This window comes from Neofelis nebulosa, chromosome 8 (genome assembly GCF_028018385.1).
Source record: "Neofelis nebulosa isolate mNeoNeb1 chromosome 8, mNeoNeb1.pri, whole genome shotgun sequence".
Taxonomy (NCBI): Eukaryota; Metazoa; Chordata; class Mammalia; order Carnivora; family Felidae; genus Neofelis; species Neofelis nebulosa.
Window position 1 is genome coordinate 88,436,919 of NC_080789.1, and position 27,761 is coordinate 88,464,679.

The following is a 27,761-nucleotide window of genomic DNA, read 5'->3' on the forward strand; positions in this document are numbered from 1 at the left end:
CATAGAGAACATTAGACAAGATGGCAAATTGGACAAAGGTGGTGGCAAAGGAAATAAAATGGAATTGATTCAAGGACTAGTTAGAAGGGAAACAGATGGGATTAAATAAAGCTTTACCTATAAATCTTTTTAACAGTCTCCTCTACCATGGTGGCAGATCTCTAAACTAAGAGAAGTGCCTCATATTTTTATCTATCTCATCTGCATTGGTATGAGTGGCACGAATACAAGTAAGATGTAGGTGCAATACTAAGTAAGAGACAGCTCCATAGTTTCAGACATAAGATATGAGACAGCCCATTCTTTAGCTTGTATCATATTTTCAGATTTCTGGCCTTGTAGGAGGGAAAATCAGATCAGCCAACATTCAGATATAGACAAAATGGACACACAGAAATTAGTTTATATCGTAACTCACCTTGGCATGTTTTCATTAGCCCCAAGGAAATATAATTCTCTCCTAACCAGAAAATTGTGCTGAACAATTTTTCTTAGGCAAATTCTATTTATTATTATCTGACTTATTCCTATTGGTTGACTTCAAAATATTTAATAAAGAAAAATACTTAGTTAATAGCGCCTTTCTAAATGGTATTCAAGCATGTACTTTTTCTATAAATTGCACAATCATATTTGTTATGTGTATTAACATCATATTTAAGAAATCCCATGACAGCTTATTTAATTTATGCATCTTAAGCTCCAAGAAAATGTGTGATTCACACTGATCTGTAGTATTTTGAACTTAGAATGTTTGTTTCAAAATACATGATTTTAAAGTGCTATTTAATTTATAGAAAGGATTTACAGTTTGTTATTCAGTGAGTATTTATGAACTATTTATTAACAGAGCAACACTTGTCTAGGTGCTTTAGAGCTTTTTCTATAGCACACATAAAAAATAACTATTTGTATTGTATATCGGTACAAACAAAAGTGGCTGCTCCCAGCTAGAGGTGACAGTCTTAGGGACTCTGGCTGTTCCAGGCCCAGAATGGCCCTCTTTTGGCTGGGCTATTAGCATCTTACTACACCTTTAACCTGTTCACTAAATAAGTGACACATAGTCTGGGAAGGCTTTTTGTACAAGAAGCTCTTTTTTATGAGTAAAATGTTGTATCTTCCTTTAAAGAGATTGTAATCTGCCTGGAGATACACATACCTATGTATTTTATAATGCAGAAACTGATTCAGTGAAAAACAAAAAAAATTGTATGAAAGTAAATATTGATGAAGATGGGATGGGGGAGACTTCAAAGAATGGTACTTTTGGAGTTAGACCTTGAAGAATAAGAGGAATTGGCAGAGAAAGCAGAAAAAATTTCTATTAAGATGGAAGAACATAGTGGTAGGTGAGTTTGAAAAAGTAAGTAGCAGATACAGATAGCTGGAGCATAGGGTGAGTATAGAAACGAATATGGATCTGACAGTTAGGGCCATATGACTTTTCAGATCCTCTGGCTATGGGTGAATATACTCTGATCCCTGACCCCCATCACTGACTTGGCCATTTGGCATGCTCTGGCCATTTGGCACAGAATACAAGCAGAGTATACTGTGTAGGTTTAGCACAAAGCACTAAGGAACTCTGCAATAGCATCTTCTGCTTGCTTCACTTGCACTCTTGTCATCTAATGTGAGAAGAATATGCTTAAAAATAAAACTGCCCTATGACCCAGCAATTGCACTACTAGGTATTTATCCAAGGGATATAGTTATGCTGTTTCAAAGGGACACATGCACCCCAATATGGAAAGAGCCCAAATGTCCATCGATGGCTGGATGGAAAAATAAGATGTGATACACACACACACACACACACACACACACACACACACACACACACAATGGAGTATTACTCAGAAATCAAAAAGAATGAAATCTTGCCATTTGCAACTACATGGATGGAACTGGAGGGTATTATGCTAAGTGAATTTAGTCAGTCAGAGAAAGACAAATGTCATACGACTTCACTCATATGAGAACATTATGATACAAAACAGATGAACATAAGGGAAGGGAAACAAAAATAATAAAGAAACAGGGAGGGGAACAAAACACAAGAGACTCTTAAATATGGAGAACAAACAATAGGGTTACAGGAGGTGTTGTGGGAAGGGGGATGGGCTAAATGGGTAAGAGGCATTAAGGAATCCACTCTTGAAATCATTGTTGCACTATATGCTAACTAGTTTGGATGTAAATTTAAAAAAAAAATAAACAAATAAATAAAAGAAGAATATGCTTCAGGTAACCTGTATTTCTAAGTGAAAATATGTGGAATAGAAATAAACCATGACAGAAGCCTAGGCTCCAGCCTGTCTCAGCTAAGTACCGCCTATGTCCAACCCACAGCCAAACAACAGAGCTATAAATGTGAAAATACTTCTTGTTTTGATGCCACTGAGGTTTTTGAGGTTGTTATGTGGCATTATTGCACAACACTGTATACATACAGAAATTGGTACTAGAAATAGGGTTCTTCTGTAACAAAAACATGAAGTATGCGTCACTGGTTTTCGAATCAGATGGCAAAAACCTATAATATGATTTAGGAAAATGGTGACTCATGTTACATGGTGGTAAACCATTTGGTCAGTTTGCCTGCAACAGCCTAGAAAATGAAAAAAAGTACCTAATGAACTTGTGGCACAGGCAAGGAGGTTTTTGTGGCAGAAATGATAGCATGAGCTGGTTGTTGCTAACTGGAATTGATAATAGGCACTACAAAAGAGAGATGTGCTCAGACAATGGTGTGTTTCCAAGCAGAATTCAAAGGAATTATTTAGAGCCCAGTAATCTATGATTGTAAAATAAAATTCTTTCCATTGAAGATGTCTTGGCCATTAAGGCAGGTCCCCAGGGGGAAAACTTTATATACTAAGTGTTCTTTAGGGACAACTGCATCAAATTCACATATTGAGCTTACCCATCTATTTATTTTTTGTCTCAAGCTTATATTTTTTGTCTCCTCTCTCAGCTGATACTAAGGGACGTTGCTGATAGTGTAGATATGATCTGATGGAGAGATGTAGGTGCAATACTAATCGATGACATGGAGTATGGTCTATCTGCTTGCGCATGCCCTCTGAACTTGCTTGTGCCTGATAACAAAGGCATTACTTTTATCTTGATTGATTGCTTGGCTCTTACCTCACTCCATAGCTTGGTGAGTCTGACAGAATCCAGCTCATCATGGGTGTCTCTGGTCACACGGTCACTTGATGTGTTCTAGGCAGTCAGTCGCTCTTTCATTTTCAGGGCCTGGTAGTTGCAGAGAGCAAGGCCTTGCTTTAGAAACACAGGGGGATAGGGGCGCCTGGGTGGCTCAGTCGGTTGAGCGGCCGACTTCAGCTCAGGTCACAATCTCGCGGTCTGTGAGTTCGAGCCCCGCGTAGGGCTCTGTGCTGACAGCTCAGAGCCTGGAGCCTGTTTCAGATTCTGTGTCTCCCTCTCTGACCCTCCCCTGTTCATGCTCTGTCTCTCCCTGTCTCAAAAATAAATAAAACGTTAAAAAAAAAAAAAAAAAGAAACACAGGGGGATCAGTGCACCTGGGTGGCTCGGTCCTGGGTGGCTCGGTCAGTTAAGCATCCAACCTCAGCTCAGGTCATGATCTCACAGTTTGTGAGGTTGAGTCCTACGCACCAGGCTCTGCGTTAACAGCTCAGAGCCTTGATCCTGCTTTGGATTCTATGTCTCCCTCTCTCTCTGCCTCTCCCCTGCTTGTTCTCTCCCTCCCTCTCTCAAAATAAATAAACATTAAAAATTTTTATGGGGCGCCTGGGTGGCGCAGTCGGTTAAGCGTCCGACTTCAGCCAGGTCACGATCTCACGGTCCGTGAGTTCGAGCCCCGCGTCGGGCTCTGGGCTGATGGCTCGGAGCCTGGAGCCTGTTTCCGATTCTGTGTCTCCCTCTCTCTCTGCCCCTCCCCCGTTCATGCTCTGTCTCTCTCTGTCCCAAAAATAAATAAAAAATGTTGAAAAAAAAAAAATTAAAAAAAAAATAATAAACATTAAAAATTTTTAAAAGTAAATAAATATCCTAAGAAACTGAGGGGCGGGAGTGTCTCTATTGTGATTCTCATACCAGAGCTTGCCATTACCTCCACACGTCTTTTCCCATTACAGCTATCTCTGTAAGTGTGAATGTAAATGCAAATCATTTTTTCTCCCACACAAATATGAGCAACTTCTGGTTCTTTTTTTCTGATAAAGATAGAAAAGAATATATTTTACAGATGAATGGTTGCATAATATACATGTATAACATGTACCTGAGACCATGTTAATCTTCCCTAGAAAAAATAACACACTTTCACAGCAGCTGTAAATGGGATTACTGATAGTTTGAGTTTGTGATGATCTATTGTCATTCTCCAGAATTTGTCTATTTATTGCAGGGACAAGAGCAGTGTGTAAATGGGGCATAGGAAAGGAATCCTGCACTTTTGGTCTTTTAAGGTGGCATTATTTTCTGCTGTTCTCCACAGATCACTATGATAGATCTTACCCCATAAGCCAAGGAACAAATGTGGGGGTTCTACCATTTACCAAGAATATCCATTCTAATTATTGATGATCAAAAAAAACCATGGCCATGAGTGTCTCTGTGGACCCACTGCAAGCTAGACATGGACTAGAACTCCATTTATTGTCTGCCCACATGTGGCCCCAAACTAACAAGAAGCCTGTAATGACTATTATGGTCTCTAGGTATCAATGTCAATTCAGATCCTACATACTAGTCCCTGAAATACTTGAGTATATCCCTTTCCCCAACATAAGAATACTCTAATAAATGTTTAAATAGCTCAATTAGGAAGGACTGGAGGAAACCATATATATGTGTTGAGATGTCACAATCTTTTCCTCTTGGGGACCTGGCCTCGCCTTCAATCAATAGTTTCCAGTCTGAAAAATGGCTCATTTGGGGAAAGTGAACAAGATATTATAACATTTTCTTAGGGATGGCTTCTTTCAACCTCTGGAGAATCTATCCTTGATTTCTTTTGATTGTGTAGGTTGAGTAACATTCATGTTGGTTACCATCTATCTTGCACCTATGGTTGTCATGTTCTGTTAACCATCCCCATAACTTTCTGCAGTTCAAATCCCACTGATTACTACTCCAATGTTGACACTACTTAAAGTTGTTGTACCAACTTTGCTTCTGATATTTAAATGCTACCATTTGGCCTCTACTGTTTTATGATTTTATCATCCTCTTTGTTCTTAGAGACCAATATTCTATAATAGCATCTCTTAATGTTATCGCAGGTAATCATCTCTGAATTTCTCAAAAAATGCTTACCAATGAATTCCATAATGCTTGGGCAAATACAATATCCTTTGGAGTCTCCTGTGTAACACAGCTGACTGGTGGGGTTTTTGGCCTTATGTGACATATCTACTTTAGCATGCTTGCTTCTTTGAGCTTTTTGATTCCTTCTCCTACCATCTCCATAGAAGTTCTGGAATGTCTATTTCGCTTATTGTAGGCTATCACTTTTCTAAGGTTCTAAGACATATTATAGAAGCATTCTAACTTAACCCTTGTCAATTATTAAACCTTAAAAAAACCTTTATATGTAAGGGGTGCATCAGGAAAGGAAAGGGGAAAATAGTTATAGATTGTTTTAAAATGTCAGCTAGGAGAATTTTTTTTAATGTCGGAAGAATCCATAACCTTGCCAAATACTAATTATAAATTTTACCAAAATTTTTAGAAACAATGCATTTGAAAATTTTTTGATGTATTTGAGAACATTTTTGCTTAGCCTGGGCAAATTTCACATCCTGTATCAAGCATTCAAACCTTGGTGGTGCTTTTCTGAGTACTCTTCTGATATCTTGCACCAGGAAATGCATCTGAATTGTTTTCTTTAATAATAATATTTTATTTATCTAACTCTCTAACCTTTTAAATTAGTCAACTTTTCATCTGTCTCACGTTACTCATAACCTGACCCACCCTGTGGTTTCAGTCTGTTTCTTCCTTCCTTCTTCCCTTTCTTCTGCACTCAAACTTGGCTTTATGGTACATAATTTCAATTCTATACTTACTGGCCTCTTAACTTCCTTTACTCTCCTAACCAATTACTGAATCAAAATTGCCAATTCCAAATTCTAGATAAGCACATTTTTCTATTTATCTCCCTATTTTTCTATTTCTATTGAATATTTCTGGCACTAATTACACAATGGTATTTATGATCTTCTATAAAATTGTATCATCAAATCTTAGTCTAGCAATCAGTGCTATTCACCAATCTTTTTACTCACTTCCATTTCACCTTTTGTTTTTAACCTCAACAGTGACCATTTTTAACTTGTTTCATTCTACTGTGGTCTTCCAGCATGTCCCTGACCCATTTGCTTTCTACTGACAAACAATTCTCCTCACTGAGAATGTGGTAGTCATTCCACACATATTCTCTTAACTTCCTCTTACCTCAAAATTTCTTTAGATTTCAATCAACTGTGCTTTTTCTAATGTGCCCACATATCCTTCCTCATACAAAGAACACCCACATGAATAGACAAATACTTGTATAAATACGTGTAGACAATGTCATTTAATAAGGAGAAAGAGTTAAACAGCAAAACCATCCATTGGTGTCTGTATCTGCTGAATGGAGTGAGAATGTGTTTGTCTTGGACTTAGTACAGAGGTTAAACTTCTAGCAAAAAGCAAATAAGAAAATAAAAAAAAATTAGAAAACAAGCAAATACAAAAAATACAAAAACAAACAAAACAAAAACAACAACAACAAAATAAGTACAATAAAGACTTTTCCATTGCTTAAGCTCAGAAAACACAGAGGCAATCAGCCAGAGGACAGAGTGCTCAGAACAGATAAATGAGCAAAAAACAAGGCAACAAAAAAAAAAAAAAAGAGAGAGAGAGAGAGAGATACTTGTCAGCTGGGGAAAATATTTAAAAAGTGGCAAGCTATTTTAGAAGTTTAGTTTTACTTTAAATTATTGAACTAAGTAAGGACATGAATTTATTGACAAATAAATCCAAAGACATGATATTATATTAGCTTTTGGAATCAAGTATATTGAGGAAAAATAATGCCTTGTTATAAGAACTTGAGATAAAAAATTATCTGCAGTTAATAACAGAGAGGATGAATTTTTTTCCAAGAAGAAAAAAAATGATTATTTCAGTACAAATCAGTGTTGTCATCATGGAAAATGTTTTGGATTGGAATTGGAAGTATCAGTTTGAACCTGTGTTCAGTATCTATACATTTTCCTATATCTATATTACCTATCTTTACTTGTTGATATAGACATCTATTTCCTGGGAGTACATATGTATATATCTCTATCTTGGTTTGTAAATATTATTTCCCCCTAAAGAAACTGGGGTTTCTTGGAGAAAAAGTTAACCTGAGAGCTGTGCCAGGGAGAATGAAAATGAGCCTAGAATATTTTCAAGAGCCAGAAAAAAAGGAAATGCCCAAACAATGATGGAGACATAGCCAAAAAATAGAGTAACCAGTTGGAAGGGATTTCTATTGGGAAATTTGAACATGAATATATACAATGAAGGCAATAGATTATAACTCATCAAATAAAATAAAACTCATGAGTCCATATTGAAGTAAATGAATAAATAAACATTGAGAGAAAAATGATAGCTCTTTTTTTTTTTAATACCAGAATGCCTACTAATAAATTTAACAGGAATAAAGGGATTAGAAAACCATCAATGGATACTAAAACTAGAGGATCAAAATCTGAGGAGAAACAGGATATTTACACAGATCTCAAAGTATCTCCACAGAAATTATTTATGAATTACAAAAGGAAAATAATAATTATATAGAAAAAAATGGCAGCTATACTTTCACCAAGTGATCAAAGCTAACATTTGCAAAATTGCAACAAGCTGACATCATGTGCCTCAAGATTATATGCCCTGAGGAGGACACATCACTTCAGTGGTATTCCTATCTAAAATGTGTAACCAGAACTTAATCAGGAAGAAACATCAGACAAACTCATTTTGAGAAATATTTTACAAAACAGCTAATTTATGCTCAAAAAAAATTCAAGGTCAGGAAATACTTAAAAGAGGGAAAAATGGAAAGAAAGAAAGAAAGAAAGAAAGAAAGAAAGAAAGAAAGAAAAAGGAAAAAGCTGAATAACTAACTGTTTCTGATCAAAATAAACTAAGATATGACAATGAAATGCAGGGTATGGTGCTGGATTGGATCCTACATTATTAAAACAGAAAAGTTATAAGACCTTATTAGGACAACTGATGCAACTTGAATACAAACTATGGATTAGATAAGAATATTGAACTAATGTTAAATTCTCAGGCTTTGATAATTGTGTTCTGGTTATATAAAAGAATATCTTTAAGAATATCTTTGTTTTTTAGGAAATACACACAGATATCTTTAATAAGAAAGGATCACAGTATCTCCAAAGTATTCAAGCGGCTTAGGAGTGGGAAGGGAAGAACATATACACAAAGAGAATGAGAGAGAAAGAGGGGGGTAGAGGAAAAGGGAGAGAATGTGGAAGCAAATGATGCAAAATGTAACTAACAGGTGAATATGAGTAAAAAGTATATGGAAATTCTGTATATTCTTGCAACTTTTCTCTATGTTTGAAGTTATAACAAAATAAACACTGCTAAAACAATACTGCTGCTTAAAGGAGCAGATCCAATAAATGAAACTGTTCATGAAAGCTCTGCTTTAACAGCATTCATTTCTGGTGGGGAGTGTTAGATCATAGGAATAGGTAAAAAGATAGACCAGTAGGTTGACTATTATGTGTTCTGGCTAAGAACCATGGACTTTGGCAATATTTTGGCTTTTAGTCAATCACTGTGTAAAAGTGTTTTATTAGGTATTTTGTGTGCATAGATACATATGATGTTTATTTCCATATTTTCCAAGTGAGAACTTGACTGGACCAGTGTTCATCCATCTCTTTTGGCTTATATAAGATTCTTATTCTCCTTCACGATAATGCATAATCTTTTGAAAATTCTTATAAATTAAAAAAAGCTTATTTAATAGTAGACAATTATACCTAAATGTTTAATTTTATTTTTTTATTTTATGTTTTAGAGCGAGGGAGAGAGCATGTGTGGGGAAGAAGGGCAGAGGGAAAGTGAGAGAGAATTTTGAGAAGGCTCCACACTCAGTGCAGAGCCCAACATGGGGCTTGATCCCACAACCCTAGGATCATGACCTAAGCTGAAACCAAGAGCTACCCAGGTGCCCCTAAATGTTTAATTTTAAATTGATATTGGTAGGCAATTATTAATTTTATTTAATTATGATATTTGGTAATATTAAGTATGAATGCAAATTTCTTGTCATGTACATCATATTAACAAAAGGTGTACACTCTTAATTTTAAACTAATATTGTGAGTAAATGTTTGATCTGTGAAGAAATAAATCCAAAAATGACATTATGTTGTCTTTGGCTGTGGGGAATCACATATGAAAATGTAGATTTTTGTGTTTATTATATTTCTTAAGGTATTTAAAAAGCTGATATGATGTTAGGAATTTCTATGCTTAGATTGTTTAAAAATTTTTTAAAAATCAGAAAAGTTAGTTTTATAATGCTTGACTTTTTTTCAAATTGAGGAAATAGGGGAATGGCTTTTAAGTTATTATTTGCAGATATGTCTCTGAGTGTGAAAAAAAACATCTAGGTTCAATTTTCCACCTATTATTCCTTTTCAAAATTGATTTTGGAACAATAAGGCCATAAGATAAGGTCCTAGGTAAAATTTTTGATTAGATGAATGAAACTTAATGATCCAGTGAAACTAACCTTATGGGAAATTTATAACATTATTATTAATGTTATTAATAATAACATTATTATTATTATTGAGGGTCTGACTCTTGATTTTGGCTCAGGTCATGATCTCACAGTTCATGAAATCGAACACCACACTGGGCTCTGTGCTGATGGTGCAGAGACTCCTTGGGATTCTTTCTCCCTTTTTCTCTGCTCCTCCCCACTCTCTTTCTCTCTCTCAAAGTAAATAAATCAACTAAAAAAATTACTATTTTTTAATGCTCCTCATTAGGTTATATTTTAACATTAGTGCTTCTCAAGCTTCCTGTGGCCCATTCAGTGGCCCATTAGAAGTATAAATAAAAAAGCATACGGCCATGAATAAAGATAATTTAAAATTGTCTAATGACCCAAGCCACCATGCTGACAAATTCAGCTGAGGGGTAACTTGAAGGAGATGCCAGTCATGTGCACATTCATGTGACTGACACTAGCCCCCGAGCCTCTCTCTTGATATTTATTCAGGCCTCTAAACTGTTCCCTTTATATAATTTAAACAATTGTTTCACTTACTAATCCCAGAGTAGAAATAGGAATGGATACCTTCATGGCCTGTGCCAACATGCAGCCAGTGTGAAGTGCTAAGTAGTGAGCCCAGATACCTTCTAGCTCTTTCAGTGGCTTCAGTCAGGAAATTTATAAATGCATTGGGCTGAATAGCTAAAATAAATACCAAATAATCAAAGAGAAGGGAGAGAAAAGGAGACAAAATATATTAGTGAAAGCAAAATAATTAAAGAAATAAGAAAAAATAGAAGTAGTTAGGAATACAATATGAACATGAAGTAGAAGTGTGCTACATTCTTATTACATTAAAAAAAATCAATTCCAAAGATGGGTGTTCTTTTTCTCTATTTTTTTTAAATAAAAAAAGTATAACCATTCTTGTGGAAAACAGCACAGAAATTTCCAAAGGAAAAACAAAGCAAAATCAACCATAACCCATCCAGAGAGAACTGCTTTTAAGATTCTGGTTTAGGTCTTTCAGTATTTTATCTAAATGAATACCACAATGAACACACACACACACACACCCCACATCCTAATGGAGAGGCAGCCTAGGTTAATCTCAAAGGCATACTGCTTGGATCTGAATCCTGGCTCTGACACTTACAAGCTATATGTCCTTGCACACATTACTTGACCTCTCTGTGCTTTAATTCCACATCTTTAAAGTTGGGATGATATTATTGATGTCATAGAGTTTTAGGAAAATTAAATGGATTGACATTTATAAAGCTTCTAGAGAGGGCCTACAATATAAAAATTATGTACAAAGTTTATATTTTTTATTATCTCCAATTATATATAGTTTTACAAAAAATGGTATCATATTGTATATGTAATAATAGATCTTGTGTTTTTCTAATCTGGTCATAGCCTTTTAGGAAAACTGTTTCTCCATGCTTTCTTTGTTTGTTGGGACCTTTGAGAGTGTCCAATAAATATCAATAAATACCAGATTTCCCCCATCCTAATTTGAGTCAATTGAAAAACAAGACAGAAAAGTATAACACACAGAGTCCAAAACATCACTTTTAGCACTTACCAAGCTGATAGGGAATGTAGCTTACTTCTGTTAGCACACTTTCTTACAGTTGACCTCCAAATAAATAGGCTTTCCCAAGTAGTCTTTCAATCATATCAGCCATCTCACATGGAGTAGGTGAGGTTACAGAGAGAGGATTTGGTTGTGAATTCTATCCACATAGAAGGAAATAATGAGAATAAGGAATAATAATAATGCTAGTCTTTTCCCTTTTTCTTATTCCACCATTGAAAGGTTTACTTCTGACTGTACTTTTAAAAATCTGGTTGTTGAAACATTCTAACAAAGCACTTAGTGGTAACTAAGAGTATATAGCTCAGTTCTCTTTGGACATTTTTCCTACATATAACTTAAATAAGAAAGCTGGATATGTACCTTTCTATGTGAAGATTTGGTGACTGAAACTGTGTTTACATAATATAAAAATAATTGATTTATGTATGAGTCAGCTGAAAATCAGTTCATTTGATGACAAAGTCTCATGTCTTACTGGTTATCACATATAGATTGCAATGTCTACATATGTAAAGTTGAGAGCTGGCCAATTATGGAACTAGTTAAATCTCCTGAGTCTATTACTGAGAATTAAAAAGACATTGAGGGGGCACCTGGTGGCTCAGTCAGTTAAACATCTGACTCTTGATTTTGGCTCAGGTCATGATCTCATGGTTCATTAGTTTAAGCCCCTCATCAAGCTCTGCACGAATGGTGCAGAGCCTGCTTGGGATTCTCTCTCTCTCTCTCTCTCTCTCTCTCTCTCTCTCTCTCTCTTTCTCTCTCTCTCTCTCTGTAGCTGCCCCTCCCATATGCTCTCACTTTCTCTCCCTCTCTCAAAATAAATAAATAAGCTAAAAAAAAGAGTATTGAGGATTGAAAGTATATTATCCAATAATATAAATAGCAACCCTTCACTGCATGTTGATTATCCTCTAGCATCATATTACACTTTTATTACATATTATTTTAATTCTACTCCAACTGATTGTGGCTGTCTTGGTTATTTGTTTTTCTGCCTCCCATCCTCTGATCCTCTCTGTATCCCAAGAGACTGAATCTCCCAGGCACCCTTGCATCTGATTTCATGTTAGGTTGTCAGAGGCAAGTATTGGTGTGAGACTGGAATTGTTAAAATCAAAACAAACAAGATCAGCCTTGGAAATTCCTGGAGCAGAGAAAACCAGTTTACTCATTTAATTTAGTTTATTTTTTTGCAAGGCTAACTGGATGTGGGTTATTTCTTGCTTGTGCTTCTGGAAATCATAAGCAAAACTTAAACTATTTCCCAAAGTTGATATGAAATAACCACTGACCAATTCACTATCACTTAAGAAAATTCTAATATTCTGACCAACCATTGTGAAAATAAAAGTCACTGTTTTCTTACTATGCTTAGATGCTTTATAATAATATACTGCTGAGCCACATTCCATGTTTTCGTTTGTGTGATAAATAAGCCCACTGACCCAATCAACAGAGTAACACAGAGACTCAGAGCACAGTGAAGTGAGGATTTAATCAACATTCTTACAAGAGTGGGTGCCTGATGAACAAGCACACTTGGTACAGTTACACAGGCAATTTATCTCATAGCATGCAGTTCCCTCTCCTGATTCCTCATCGGCTGAGTACTATACAGGTTACAGCCTTACCTGGAAGTCACCTATGCCCGTGTAAGGCAAAAAGTAGTCTGATTGGAACAAATGTACATTCCTTGAGGTGATGCAGAGACTTCAGTTCTTTGGCGCATACTCATTGCAAAGCGAAAAATAAGTGAAATGAAGAGGGGAAGAAGAACCAGAAAGTGAAGTGTCTAAGGGTTTGGGTTCCATTGCAGGGGAGCGGTTTGTACATATTCCCAATAGGTTGTAAGCTTATTATTAACTACATAGCACAGCTTTTATTTGGTATTTCTGAAAATTAATCATCTCACTTCTCACAGTTTTAGTGCTCCTGGTTTTGCAAACTATCTTTTTTGGTCTGTGCACAGTAAACTTTTATTAATTACTACTCGAGTGATTCATTGGTGTTACTTCTGTTATTTCTGAACTTTTGACAGGAGTGCAAAGAGAAAAAAACAGCCAGGGCATATCCACCCACTTTAGGTAGAGCCTCTGACAGTGGCTGTGTGTCCTTGAAGGACACCAGCTCCTGCAGCGCAGTCTTTTTCCCTTTTTGATAACAGCGTTAGGCATGGGAATGACTTCCTACTGGTATATGGCTTTTTAACTCTTCTAATACCTTTATGGCACTTTTTCATATTAAATTCCTTTACTGAACTACCTGTCATGAGCTCTGTTTTTCTGTCCGAACCTTGGCTGATACAAAGGTAGAGGCTATCTTCCTTGTGTGGATAGATTAAGGTAACCTGTAAAAATCACACAGCTAGTTTAACACCAGGCTTTCAAACCAGTTGTGCTTCACTTCAGAGCCCAAGTACTTAAACTGCTGTGCTGTATTCAAATGATATTCCAAATGAGTATTCAAAAAAACAGTTTTCATGAATCACTTCTTCCCATTAGTTCAAATTGTCTGCATTATGGCACTAACTAGCTATGAGTATCATTTAATTGTCTATCCCCCCAACCCCAATAGCTTATGAGATCTCTTGAGAGCAAGAACATATGTTATTCATCTCTGTATCCCTAGCACCAACTACTGTGCTTGGAATGTAGTAGAGTCTTAATAAATATTTGGGGAATGAATGAATAATAATCATTGCCATTTATAGAGTAACTGTTTCATTCCAACAACAAAGCTAGGGATCTTATGTAAATTTTATAACTCAATCTTCATTAACAATCTTGCAAGATAGGCATAAATAGTCCAACATCATTGTTAAGGAAAAATAGGCTCAAGAGATTAAACAATTCACAACTAAACTAGGATTAGCTAAATGGGCTTCATGTCCTGACATTTTTATTATATCTAGCTGCCTCTATTAATATGAATGGACAAATACATATATCAATGGTTTGGGGGGGAAAAGTAAACATTTTATTTGGGGAGCTTTATAAACAGACAAAATATTATGTCTATGAGAAAAAGGAGCAGCTCAGTATTTACTTGCCATAATTAAACGAAGGAGCACACTTTTGTATACAAAGTTATGTCTATGAAGGCAAAAGGAAAAGAAGAATTGGAGTAATAATCTAAATAAATGAAACAGTTTATATGACAAGTGTGGAAAGTGTTAGCTATTCCCGTAATTATCTAGTCATTCTCTAGAATAAATTGGCATGAGGTAACAATGATGATATTTACAATCAGTTCTCCTAAAGATTTAGAAGTCAGGTTTCAGTTTTACTTTTTCCACATATTGGTCTATTACCCAGAGTTAGACAGTATGTTACCCAAAGTAACACGGTAGGTATATTTATTTCTGGATTGCTAATGGAAGCTTTTGTTTGTGTTTTTGTATGTTCTATTTTTCACTTTGCCTGGTGAAATCCATGTACGAGTCTATGACCCAGTTAAGTTTCTACCCTACTTTGTCTGCAGTCATGCATTTCTTGTACCTCCTCTGCATGTAGGAAGGAAAATATAACTATATTTATGATGCTGATTTGCAGAACCCATTATCTTATTTTTTGATTTCTGATGGAAATGAACTAATAGAAGAAAAATAATTTGGTAGGCATCATACAAAGAGTTATTGTTGCTTCCACACATGCCTGATTGGCACTACTTGTTGTGCTATTGGTTGAAATTATTTCAGCTGGACAGCACCAAGAGGCTGTTCTCTTCTTGCAGGGCTAGTAGGAACCATTTGAAGATTCTGGAAATAAACAACTTTCATAAGATTTTTGCTGGTGCAGCCCTCTCTTTTTTTTCCCGGGAAAGGATGTTCTCCTAAGTCTTCTTCATGTATGTATTGCTAGTTTTGTCATGATAAAGGAAAGCCTTTATTTTCTTAATAGTATAGAATAATGTAAAATTAAATGTATACATGTTTCTTCAGTGATTTATAGTAACAAAAAACTGTGTCTAGATACTTAACATTGGGGGGAAAGCACAAACAGGACCATTTATTCATTTTGTAAAAATTGCACTATTTTGTGACTGAAACATATCATTAAGGGCTGACAACCAAGGGGTGCCAAAACCCCCAGGGTGTTGCTATTCAATGGTTATAGAATTTCAGTCATGCAAGATGAAAAAGTTCTAGAGATCCAAATACCAAAAATGTGCATTTAGTTAATTCTATAATGTGCCTTTACCACAACTAAAAAACAATACAAAAACAAAAACCCCCAGAGTCATGACCACTAGGTATGGAAGACACTCAACCACATTTGTATGAGAACACATACTAAAGAATTACCTGCTTTCATTTGAATGCTGAGAAGGAGTTAGTGAAAGAAAATGCTTCTCCACTTAATAAAACTCAAGCAAGTTGTTTTCATTAACAGTAATGATTGATGGAGATTTATTGGTGACACTGTAGTCCCAGGAGCAGAAGTCACCATGTAAACAACACTGTGCTAACAAAAAGGGACTGTTCACATGTCTGGCACTTGCAGGGCCATGAGATATGAAGAAACAACACGTGCATTCCCTGATTCAGAGCCACGGTGCTCAAAAGTGATGGTGACATTAACCATTGGATTTCATGAATTTTGTTAAACAAACAGAATAAATTTTATTCATTCCTTTATTTATTTTCCTTCATTAAAAGTTTTAAACATATCTGAAAAGCCAAAAAATTTTTAGGGAAAGTTTACTATTAACTCAATCACATTTAATTTCTTCCAAGTGCTTAGCTTCACATACTACCTCTTACCCCAGTCAAGACAACTGTTTATAGAACTTCTCTCAAGATAGTAAACACATTTCAAACAAATCTTTGAGGCATGGTGATAAAACCTGCTCAAGATGGTTACATAGTATCACAACACATAGAAAGAACTACAGAATTCCCCTTTGTAGTGACTTTCTGTGTCACTAACTCCACCTTCTATGTTCTGTGGCTGCATAGGAAAATAGGCATTTAGAATAGTCATGACTTTAGCCACTAAAGAGTAAAGCCAACTTTGACATGGAAGAGGAATAAGTTTTCTCCCTCTTGTACTGTTTCATTGGGTGACCATAATTGGGCTCAGATATTAGCAAGGAGAACAGAAGGAAAAAAGACAGAGGAAAGACCAGATTCTAAATCATGAGAAGGAAGGAACGAGAGCAGCTGAGAGGTTTATAATACAGGTATAAAATAAAAAGCAGGTATAATACAAATGAGAACCAAAGAATAGCAGTTCCCATTCTTTCGAAAAATTAACCCTATCTATTGGTTTTTCCAAAACTAGGGCCATGTACTTGTTCTATAGTTAAGGTGACTTGGCATTTTAGGTGGGGGATTTCAGCATGAGTTCATGTGTATGCCATTCAGATTTGCCAAGATTGTCTCTAATAATTTTCATGTATGATCTATGAATTTCTCACCTCTTACATACCAAACAATTTGTATTTGATCTGATACTATTCAGTTCTATTCCACTGTGTTTTATTTAAAAGTTTTATGTTTTTCAATAAAAATGGAATTTCCTTGGGATCTGGGTCCAAGTACTTTCCACAGAGACTCATTAACTAGGTTATAACTAGTTTCTGTTGTCTATAAGACAGCCTATCTGTCTTAAACACTGCTGAAATCTTGTGATTAGCACTATGTCTGGTACATAGCAGACATATTTGTTGTCTGTGAGAGAATGAGTAAAGAAAACTAAGTTCATACATAATTGTTTAGACTGTTGCCTTCATGTATGTAGGGAAGTGGGATTCAGCAAATGTATAGAGGTAAGACAATTAAGTTTTGGAAAATGGGAATCATTGAGGATCACTTATTAAATGGATTTTGTTCAGAGGATTTTAATAAATGAACATTGAAGATACTACTAAAATATCATTCTGGCAACCTGAAGTGGATTTATGAAAATAAATATTGTCAGAGTGAAACACTTTAGTTTTGGGGCAAAATAATGCCCTAGTTTCTTTCTTTTTTTTTTTTTAATATGAAATTTATTGTCCTAGTTTCAAGACACAAATAGACAAAATCTTTGAGAAAGGGTTAGTAGAATTTAATAGAGTTTAACTCATCTTCTTGTTTTACAAATAAAAATGTGTGCCTATGTATTATATACAAGTACACATATATCTGTATTTATTACATATGTAGGCATATCGCTCTCCACTTATATATTTGGTCTTCTTATACACCTCACATTCTAACTTGCAACTGTAGGATTCTTTTCCAGATCACAGAATTATTTGTTATTTTTACTTAGACTATTTCCATGATTAAAATTCCATATCTCCCCAGGTTTCCTTGAATCAGCAGTGCCCCAGAAAGTGTTTCCCTTCCTGAGACTCCAGGGACGTCTTGGAACGCAAAGAACTTGAAGAGGGAGCCTGGCCAAATAGAGATTTTTGAGCCTTGGTAGGCTTGCTGAAGCAGATTTTTAGCACAAACACAAATCAAAGTCTTTGTGTTCTTAAAAGCAGCATTTTCATGTAAGTCCAAAAAGCTCACTTTGGTTCTATTTGTTTTGGCTAAAGAAATGAAAACCTTTGTTTTAACCACGTGGTCATTATTTTGCAAGGGGACCATAGCAAATTATTATAATATCTTTAATCTAGCTAAAGACTAACTAAAGTTATTTGATGTAACTTTCTCAGTGGAAAATTAGCAACTAAATCTTCTCTAACATCATTATTTTCTGGATCTGAATAAAAGCTTCTAAGGTATTTTTGTAATACAGTAGAATCTGATTGTTACTCAGATTCTATATTTTCTTCAAAAGAATGACGACTTATGATTTTGCCAGTTAACAGATTTTTGTCTTCTTAAAAGGATGAACTAAGAAATTTCAAGCTTTGAAACATAAATATTTGGAACACTCAGAAGAACAACATGGCAGAAAATGAGAAAAGAATTAAAACCCATAGAATAAGATGTCTTTCCAAGATGAAGGTATGGACTTTTGTGTGTATGGATATATGTATGTGTACTTTTTTTTTTTTTTTTTAGTTTAGAGTTTGTAAAGTTGCTCACATGAAGTGCTTTAATGTTAATGTCACATTACCTAATATATTGATAATTTCTTGCTTTAATTAAGTTGGTTTTATAACTGAGGGTTAAACAGGGCTACTGATTCAGGTAATTTAATCAGAAATGATTTTGAGGAACTTAAATGGAAGACAAGTTCTTAAAAGTTTTCAGGCGATAATATGTTACAATAGGATTTGATTTTCTGGATAAAACGGCTAATTTAATGTTCACTCTTTTAGGGTTTTTAGTCCAGGGGAGTGTGGGGGTCTCACCTAGAAAATGGTTCATTGTACAGAAATGCTTTGTTGGTCTGTTTGTAACGATTAATTCACAATGACCTAGTAAAACAAATATTTACTTCAAGCTTTGGCAACATATCAACCATTGTCTGCAAGAATAATGCCCATTTTGTTAGCTGTTTCTGGTACTCTTGACCATTTCAGAACAAATTCTTTTTGTATAGCTTCAAAGCCATTTGCCTTCAAAGAAAATTTTAATTTGTTTTAAACCAAGGGATCTGGATATTTGTCTTGATTCTAAAGCTAGTGACTGCAAGTGGTTTTTAGACTAATGTCACCAATATTCTCCTTATCAAAGTTTGTTTTCTCTTCATACATGTGTAGGGAAAATCTATACATGTGCATAAAAGTGGAGAATGATGATTTAGATCTAGCAAGCTACATTTGCCTGAAATGCTGTATTAATTATTTATTTAAAAAATCCCCTTACAAAAAAAAAAATTCCCCTTAAATTATCCCTCAATTCTCATGCCCTTATCCTAAAACTGAATGGTTAAAAATAAGGATCTAGGCTCAGGCTCCCCGTGTTCATGCCTAGGTTCAACTGCTTTCTTGCCATATGACCTTGGACAAGTTGCTCTTTGTGATTGCTTCAGCTTTCTGATTTGAAAAAGGTAATAACAAAACTCCTATTTCATAGGATTTTTTCCTTTTTACATACTTGGAAAATGACTAGAATATTATATACATTCTATAAATATTAGCTATTATTAATAGTACTATATTTTCACTAACTGGAATTTAAATAAAAACTTGGAAGTAAAAAATTAGTATTAATAGCATTTGTGTATAAAAGTCGTGTCATTTATTTAAAAAAAGGTTTTAATGTAATATTTGCTTACTTAGGGGTATGACAAGATTAGATATTGATGTTCACATTATGGTAAAATGTTGCAAGGACAAATTTATCAGGTAAATTGGGAAGCAACTGTTTAATAGCCAGATTTTTTTTTTTGGCTTCTTTGAACTTAAAAATATGCATGTTAAGCAAAATTCTTTTTTTTTTTCAGTAGATAATCACATGGTTTATTTAAACTTGAGGATAACTGGATACTCTTCATTTTTTATTATTTTTCAAAGCTCAGTAGCTCCTAAACTTTTAACTTGTGCCCTTATGGTAGTAAATTTTAAGCAAAATTCTTAAAAAAGCATCAGTGGACTGTCCTCAGTAAGTTTGCTTCAAACTCTGTGGCATTACTGTTAACAGCTAGTAGAACTAGCTTCACAAGTATAGAGGTTATTTCGTACTAGACATGAGTCAGAATAGCCACTGATTGCTTTTACTTTGTGACTAGAACCAAACAGTTTAGGTAACCCATCTAGGCGTTTTAGGAAAGAACACTGGGGCCATGATTCTTCTAGTGTCTGTTCTTAAAATATTAAATAAAATAAATTATACCCCTAAATATGATTTGTACATTATTTGGTAGACCTTGCTTTTAAATATAAAACCTGAAGGGGCACCTACGTGGCTCTGTCGGTTAAGCATCCGGCTTCAGCTCAGGTCATGATCTCGTGGTTTGTGGGTTTGAGACCCACCTCGGGCTCTGTGCAAACAGCTCAGAGCCTGGAGCCTGCTTGGGATTCTGTGCCTCCCTCTCCCTCTGCCCCTCCCCCACTCATGATCTCTCTCTTTCTCTCTCTCTCTTTTTCAGAAATAAACACTTAAAATTAAAATGAAATATAAAACCATATGAATTTTTTTTTCTCAATAATGTGCTCTGCAAAGATTTATAGTGTGGAGACAGTTTCTACAAATGACATTTACTATAAAAGAATAAACAGAGATATAGCCATATAATGGTTTAGTTCATATTGAGCTTTATATTTAAATTTCTCAGGACTTTTTCCACATAAATTTCTATTCAGATTTCTCCAAATGAATTGGTACAGCCAATTCATCTCAGTTGTATTTAATTCTATTACATTTCATCTTATATTCAGCTTACTTTCAGCTCTGACCACTTCTTCAAGATGTTTTTGAATACTTATTCTGTTATTAATTCAACAAACCTGTATTAAGTGCCTAGACACCAATGATCTAAAGATAAATAATATATGTATCCCATATTTGAATTGTTCACAGTACAGTGAAGGAGGCATCCAAGTACATACATAAAGTGCACGGCGATAAGGGCTATAATAGAGGCAGTACACAGCAGGATGAGAAGGTAGAGTGAGTGGTCAAGGCTACTTGGGGAGCAGAACAAGAAGTCTCGATGATAGAAATGATGATAGAGTTGACTTTTAAAAATTGAGTATATATTTATCATATACACAAGAGGAAGAAAAGTATTACAAGTGGAATACCATCCTGTAAAATACACTGAGATGTAAAATGGCATGGTGAATTAAAGAAACTTTAAGTAGAACATTATGTATAGGGATAAGCAGCAGGAATGTTACTGACATATAGATGAAACATGGTTTGCCATCTAAAAAAGTATAAATGTTTGTTTTTGAGAAGTCATTAAAACATTTTAAGAAGTGAAATCACATGCCAGTTATGGTGGCAGGTGGAGGGAGTTTAGGTGTGGACAAGACTACAGGCAACTAAGGAATGCTGACAATTGTCTCATCTAAACTGTTTGTACATTTGAGGGATTTCAGCATTTGGGTGATAGGGAAAGCTATGGGAATAAATAAGATTTCCTAAGGAGAGCACAGATAGCACAGAGTAGAGAGTGCAAGACAAATCCTGAATGAGCTGGCCAAAGAGAAGACTGAATAGAAAGATGCTAGCAGGTAAGTGGACATATAGGTGTATGTGTGGGGGGAAGGGGTGGAGGGTGGGAACCTCAGGAAGAAAAGAAAGATTAATGGAGTCAAATGACTCAGAGACATCAGAAAAGCTGAGAACTGAGATGTATCTATTGAATTTGGAACTCAGGAAGTTGTTTTTGACCTTTAATGGAGTAGCTTCAGGAGAGGCTAAACAGTAGGAAGGTAAAGGGTGAATGGAAAGTTAAACAGTCTAGGCAATAAACTTAGACTGTTCTTCCAAACATCCTGTTGGTAGCTGGAGTTGCAACCATCAGGGGGTAGGGAAAAATACCATATATATATATATACACGTATATCACACACATACACACACACACACACATATATATATATATATATATATATATATATATGAAGACAGAAGTATTTTAAATACATTTATAAATTAGTAGAGAGGTGGTAAAGAGTGTGAGGTTGAAAATAGAGGAGAGAGTAGTAGTTGATGAATCAAGATCTCAAATGGGAAGAATGGATTCAAAAGCATGGGTAGAGGGATTTTATTGTACTGGAGAAGGGACACCTATCCTTCTAAGGTAGGAAGGGAGTTAGAGAGGCAGTGATGGGGGAAAGTTTGATGGTGATGTTGCTGAGATCAAAGACTGAGAAATAGAAAAGATTGTGAATAACTGTGAAGGGAATGTACAAGGTGCAATATAAATTGTGGGGTTGGTTTAAGATTGAGAATTTGGAAGATGAAGGGGTGAGGATTTTACAGATTTGAGTCTGCTGGCTAGAGAGTAGATTGAATGGTCTCCAGGATGGAAGTTTCATCAGGAAACATCTTTAAGTAAGACCAAGGAAAAAGTCCTTTGGCCTAGGGTTGGAAAACCACCATTCAGGATGACCTAAATCTATTTATCTCTATTGTGTATTTACTTAACTATGCTATCACTCAGAATACAATACTCCTTTGCCAAATCTTCTACTAAAATCTAAGTCTGCTTCTTCCTAATTTAATAAATCTGTCAAAATTGTGACTTTTCCACATTTTCAGTAAAACCATACTAGTTTTTGGTGATCACAATGGTTCTGTTTGTTAAGTTGCCCTTGGTTTTTGTTATGGATCACATCAACCTGACTGTCCTCTAAAACTGTATCAGTAAGTAGGAAATGTGATTCAATAAATAGAAATTTATTGCATTCATACTTGTTTCTTATAGCAAATACCTGTTCCATTTAGAAACATTTTTATAACGGTTTATAATTACTTTATAATATATTTTATTATAATATATATAATATTGTTTTAAATAAATAAACTGGTAGTGAGCAGCAATCTAATGTTGCATAATTTGCATATTACTTTGGAGATACCTTGAACAAATTTGCTACAGAAATAATGTCTTTGTGTAATGCTGTGTTCCTTTTTTATCATATATGTATTTCTTGTACTATAGATGGCAGTGTAGTGTTGAAGATCTATTTAAAAGCTATCTCTTATTTATAATGACTGTTTCTGCATATGTAAAAGAGGTACCTATAAAATAATGAGGCTACAACTACCCACAAAATTCAATATTACTAATCAGTCCTACTCTGAGTTTTCAGAGACAACATGGCATGAAAGTCCAGATGAAAAGACTGCATTAAAAGTTTCTTGCAAATTTAAGGGTTACTTATGTTGGAGATGATCAGTCTTGTGTTAGAAGAAATTTTGTCAACAAATGGAAAATATACAATTTAAAAATAATTTTTTTCTATGTTTTCTTATATTCTTTTCTCCCTAGATGTTTCTGTTGGCAATAACATGTGCATTTGTATCCAAAACACTATCTGGATCTTATATGAATTCCATGCTCACACAAATAGAGAGACAATTCAACATTCCTACATCTCTAGTTGGATTTATTAACGGGAGCTTTGAGATTGGTATGAATTATTTTTGTATTACTCCTTTTTATATTTTATCTATAAAGCTAGCCTGAATTTTATTCTCCTCATTTGCAATTTTAGGCCATCTAATTTGACTGAATAATATGTTTTCCAAAATGGGTGAATAGCCTTGCTAACTTTGGATTATGCTTAGAGACAATTCATTTAAATATTATCTCCCAAATAACACCTAAGTATTGCCACATATCCCACCACTGGACTTTTTATTCTAATAGTTTTTTAGTTAGCTAGGATAAGTAGCAGAGTATTTAAATTTTTTAAATTTAATCTATCATTTGAGAATTCTTAAAAGCTCTATCTTCCTATTTAGAAGACATATGTCATGGAAAACAAAAGAATCTGTTTTCCAAAGGAAACATGAATATTTTTATTTTCCTGATGTTTCTGGGAGGTTAACAATTCTTCTGAGTGCAGAAGGAAGAAGAAACTGTTTTTCACATCTCCCTGAATTTATTTCAGAAACAGACTCTAGGAAGGGATAAAGTCTGTTCTTACTCTCTGAATTTTGTGGAGGACTGGGAAGATGTGAACATAGGGAGGACTGAGGAAGAGAAAGATTTCTCTTGTAAACAAAGCTACATAGAAATACGAATGCCATTCTTTTACAGTTTTAGAGTGACTTCTATTTCCTCCAAGGTGAATTTTGCTTTCAATATACTTAATATCCGGAAGAAAAATCAGGATTGAGGGGGAGGCAAAACTGAAACAGGTGATGCTTGATTGTATATTCTAGCACTTAACTCCCTGAAACTAAACTCGGCACCACCTGTGTGCTGGATCCTGGTGATGGAGTTAGATACAACTCTTTATATAGCCCTGCCTAGACTGTGCTCACAGTCAAATGGAGGGCATAGAGACACAATAATAATTTTAATTGAATGCAGTACATTTGGTGACATAGATAGATGCAAGGTCCTATAGAAACATACAGCAGGGACATAGCCTTACTGAGGGAAGATCTTGACAGATGAGTAAAAAGTTGTCTAGGTGAAGAAACAGGGTTAGATGAGCGTGAAGGGAATTCCAATAGAAAAAGAAGCATAAGGGTGAGTCAGAGTAGTAATTTGTGTGGGGAGTAACATTCAGCCCAATATTGTTGACTCACAAAGCTTATGTGGGAATTATTAAGGTATGAGTCTGGAGAAATGGGCAGGGGTGAGAAATGGAATATGGTTGGTCTTCTGTGCTAATTACGGCACTTGCATGAAATAAAAACCATAACAGTAAAAAGGGAAAAAAAGGTAAAAAGAAACACAGTTTTATTTGAATAAAGTTACCAAAATATTAAAACAACCTGCCATATAATAATATTTGTGCTTGCCAACACACTAAATACAATATCTACCCTAATTTTGAAGTAATGAGTAGTGTCAATATTTTGAGGTATTTACAACAATGTAATGTCATATGCCAATATCTATAACTTTTATTGGTGACAATCTGTGACAAAATCGTAGGTACTGTTAAGGCTACCATAGTTTGCGTCTACTCTCACTATCAAAGAAAATGCTAATATAACTTTAATTATAAGTTAGTGAAAATAAAGACGCATTTTTTTTTCTCACTCAAGATCATAGAACCCCTGATTTCTATCCATGGACTCCATGGGTGTTTGTTTATATATGGCAGGTTAGGCGGGCCTATTTAAAACAAAGGTCAGATGGGGTGCCTGGATGGCTCACCTAGTTGAGCCTCTGATTTGGGCTCAATTCATGATCTTGCAGTTTGTGAGTTTGAGCCCCACATTGGACTTGCTGCTATCAGCACAGAACTTGCTTCAGATCTTCTGTCCTCTCCACCCCCTCTCCCTCCTCCACTCCTACTCGAGCTCTCTCTCTCTAATATAAATAAAATATTAAAAAAAATTAAAACAAAGGTCAAATTTGCTTTCTAGCAGGGCCATGCTTGTGGCTGTGTTGGAGATAGATTTGAAGGTGGCCAGCCAGCCAGAGAGGATTCTAGCATGGCAAAAGCACAAGAGAGAGCTATCTGGATCTGAGTCACGGATCATGCTGGTAGGAATAGAAAGAAGAGAGTGACCTAAGAAATATTTAGGAGTTAAATTCCTGAGAACTTAGTGACAGACTGGATGTGGTGGATGAGAAAAGTAGGCATCCCCAGATTTACAGCTTGGGTAGTAGAGTGGATAATGGGGAAGGGGGACAAGATTGTGGTAGTGGCTATGGGAATGATGGCGAGTTCTGTTTAGGAAAATTGTGGTAGTAGCAGTGAGATTTTGAGTAGTGATGTCCATGTTGCAGTTATAGGAGTTGGAAGCATTGGAGGAACTGTCTGAGCTGGAGGAACTGATTAGTGAGTAAACAGGTAGTTGTTAAAACTAGAGAACAGATGAGGCTATTTAAGAAGAGGGTATATGGTGACAAATACCATGGGCAGAGTGCATCCTGAGGTACACCAATATTTCATGAACAGGTGGAAGAAAGTAACCCACGAAAGTGTTAAGAGAAGAAATAGAGAATTAAGAGGGGAAACAGGAGAGAACGTATAGATACCAAGGGAGTACAAGTTCCCAAAATAAAAATTTCTCAACGGTCTCAAAAGCATTAAAAAATATCCCATTAGATAAGGATATAAAAATATTCCCTGGGTGTTATGAGATAATTGATGATCTTTGCCAGGGCATGTTTAGCTGAATAGTGGATATACAAGCTAGGAGGCAGAGAGAGAGAGAGCAGTGACTTTGGGAAAGAACAAGAGGGAAAGAAGTGGAATCTGCATCAGTTTGGAGAGAAACTAGAGAACATCTGTAATTAAAATGCATCAGAGAGGAAGACATTTAACATATACAAGAGATATTATAATTAGTGGAGTAACTTGTTGGAGGGAATGGAAGTGCCCAGGTTGTGTGTTAGTCTGTGGGTGGTAGGATGGGCACCACAACCTCTGAAACAGAAGGAAAGTGGTAAGGCCATAACCTGGGAACTGGACTGCCCCAAATTTCTTGACAAAGTAGAAAGTATTAACTATGGAAAGTGAGTGGTGATAGGTGGCTTGAGAGCAATGATGCAGATCTGAAATAATCGCTGAAGAGAAAAGGAGAGGTAATTTACAGATGCCAATAAATGTATTACTTTGCTTACCTTTCCTCAGTAATGTTTATAGATAGCGTTCTCCATACCCTTGACAAAATCTTGTCTGTCCTTTCCTATTCCCTCTCATGGTAATTATTTTATTGACAGAGAAATGCAATTTGAAATATCAGCTTACCCTTATGTGGAGTGAAGTCTCTTCCTTTCTTCTCCTTTCAAAAATGGATATGGATTTCAAACTGTGGCTTTCTAGAGATGATACTGTCAACATGGATGGCTTTGATGATAGGAATTTTAGAGACTTAGGTAGGACAAGGTGGTTGTACTTGGTGAGGCACTGTCCATTTAAATAATGTAGGCACTGACATCTCTTCTACTTACAAGGCAGACTAGAGAGAAACAGATATGGAAAGAAAAGTTTTCAAAATATACATTACTACATAGAAAACTATTAACAAATTGAGGGAAAGTTTTTAAAACTTTTATAATTCTTGAGCTCATCATAGAGGTTTTCCTTATGCATAATAAGATTAGGGAAAATATTGATTACTGAATTTAAGATGTATGATATGAGAACTTCCTCATGTGTTTGGTTCTTTTGACCCTTTACACCATACTTATCAAGGACCTGTTCATCAGAATGAGGCCTCCCCAATTAGTTTCTTTATCCTTAAACTTCATTCTAAGACATGTGGATAAATTTTTCATTGAATTATTTACTCCTCAAAGCAAGTGTTATTTCTAAAACTCAGTGGAGAAGTGGGTATCTACTCTTTTTTACTTCTAAGGAGAGAAAAACAAACATAGATCTCTGGCTTGATTATATTGACCAATACAAAGTTATATCTAAACAACGAGTTATAAAACATATATATATATATATATATATATATATATATATATATATATATATCTGAATTTTACTTTTGCTTCTCTTTTCCGACATAGGAAAACATTATAAACATTATAATATTCTCTGGAGCAGGAATGGAGGGAAAGACCAGAGGTGACACACCTAAGACTAGATAATAACACACAAAGTCTTTAACATCTCTCAGAACTATCCTTCAATCCCTTCTACTCACTTCTCTTCTGCTGTTCTCTTAAACCGTTGGGGTTCCACAGATACCTGTTTGTGTATTTGTCGACATTGTAAAACAGAGTCCTTCTTCAAGGCAGGAATTGTGTCTTATTCATTTATTGTTTCATGCATCCCTAGTACCAGTTCTAGTATTTGGAATAGGTTTTATAAAAGAAATGCTAGATAGTAAATGATTGAATGAAGATAAGATATTGTTC

The 27,761-nt window shown here is 35.3% G+C and overlaps 1 protein-coding gene and 1 long non-coding RNA gene across 8 annotated transcripts in view; one reads left to right on the forward strand and one right to left on the reverse strand.

Annotated features, from left to right (window-relative positions):
• The window catches only part of SLCO1A2 (solute carrier organic anion transporter family member 1A2), a 125,974-nt gene that overhangs the window by 55,189 nt on the left and 43,024 nt on the right, over positions 1-27,761 (forward strand). For 5 of the 7 annotated variants that reach the window (XM_058743485.1, XM_058743478.1, XM_058743482.1 and 2 more), the window contains exons 2-5: positions 15,148-15,261; positions 17,708-17,898; positions 18,239-18,358; positions 23,247-23,388. In XM_058743485.1, coding sequence (XP_058599468.1) covers positions 18,299-18,358; positions 23,247-23,388 — 202 coding nt within the window. In that variant the 5' untranslated portion in view covers positions 15,148-15,261; positions 17,708-17,898; positions 18,239-18,298. Of the gene's footprint in view, positions 1-15,147; positions 15,262-17,707; positions 17,899-17,995; positions 18,130-18,238; positions 18,359-23,246; positions 23,389-27,761 lie in introns of those variants that run through there. The other 2 variants (XM_058743480.1, XM_058743479.1) reach the window with 2 other exon arrangements.
• LOC131519909 (uncharacterized) lies at positions 3,165-11,537 on the reverse strand. Its single transcript, XR_009265869.1, has 3 exons — positions 11,398-11,537; positions 10,392-10,508; positions 3,165-3,264 (listed from the first exon to the last, which is right to left on the reverse strand). It is a non-coding gene; the product is annotated as an uncharacterized LOC131519909 (long non-coding RNA).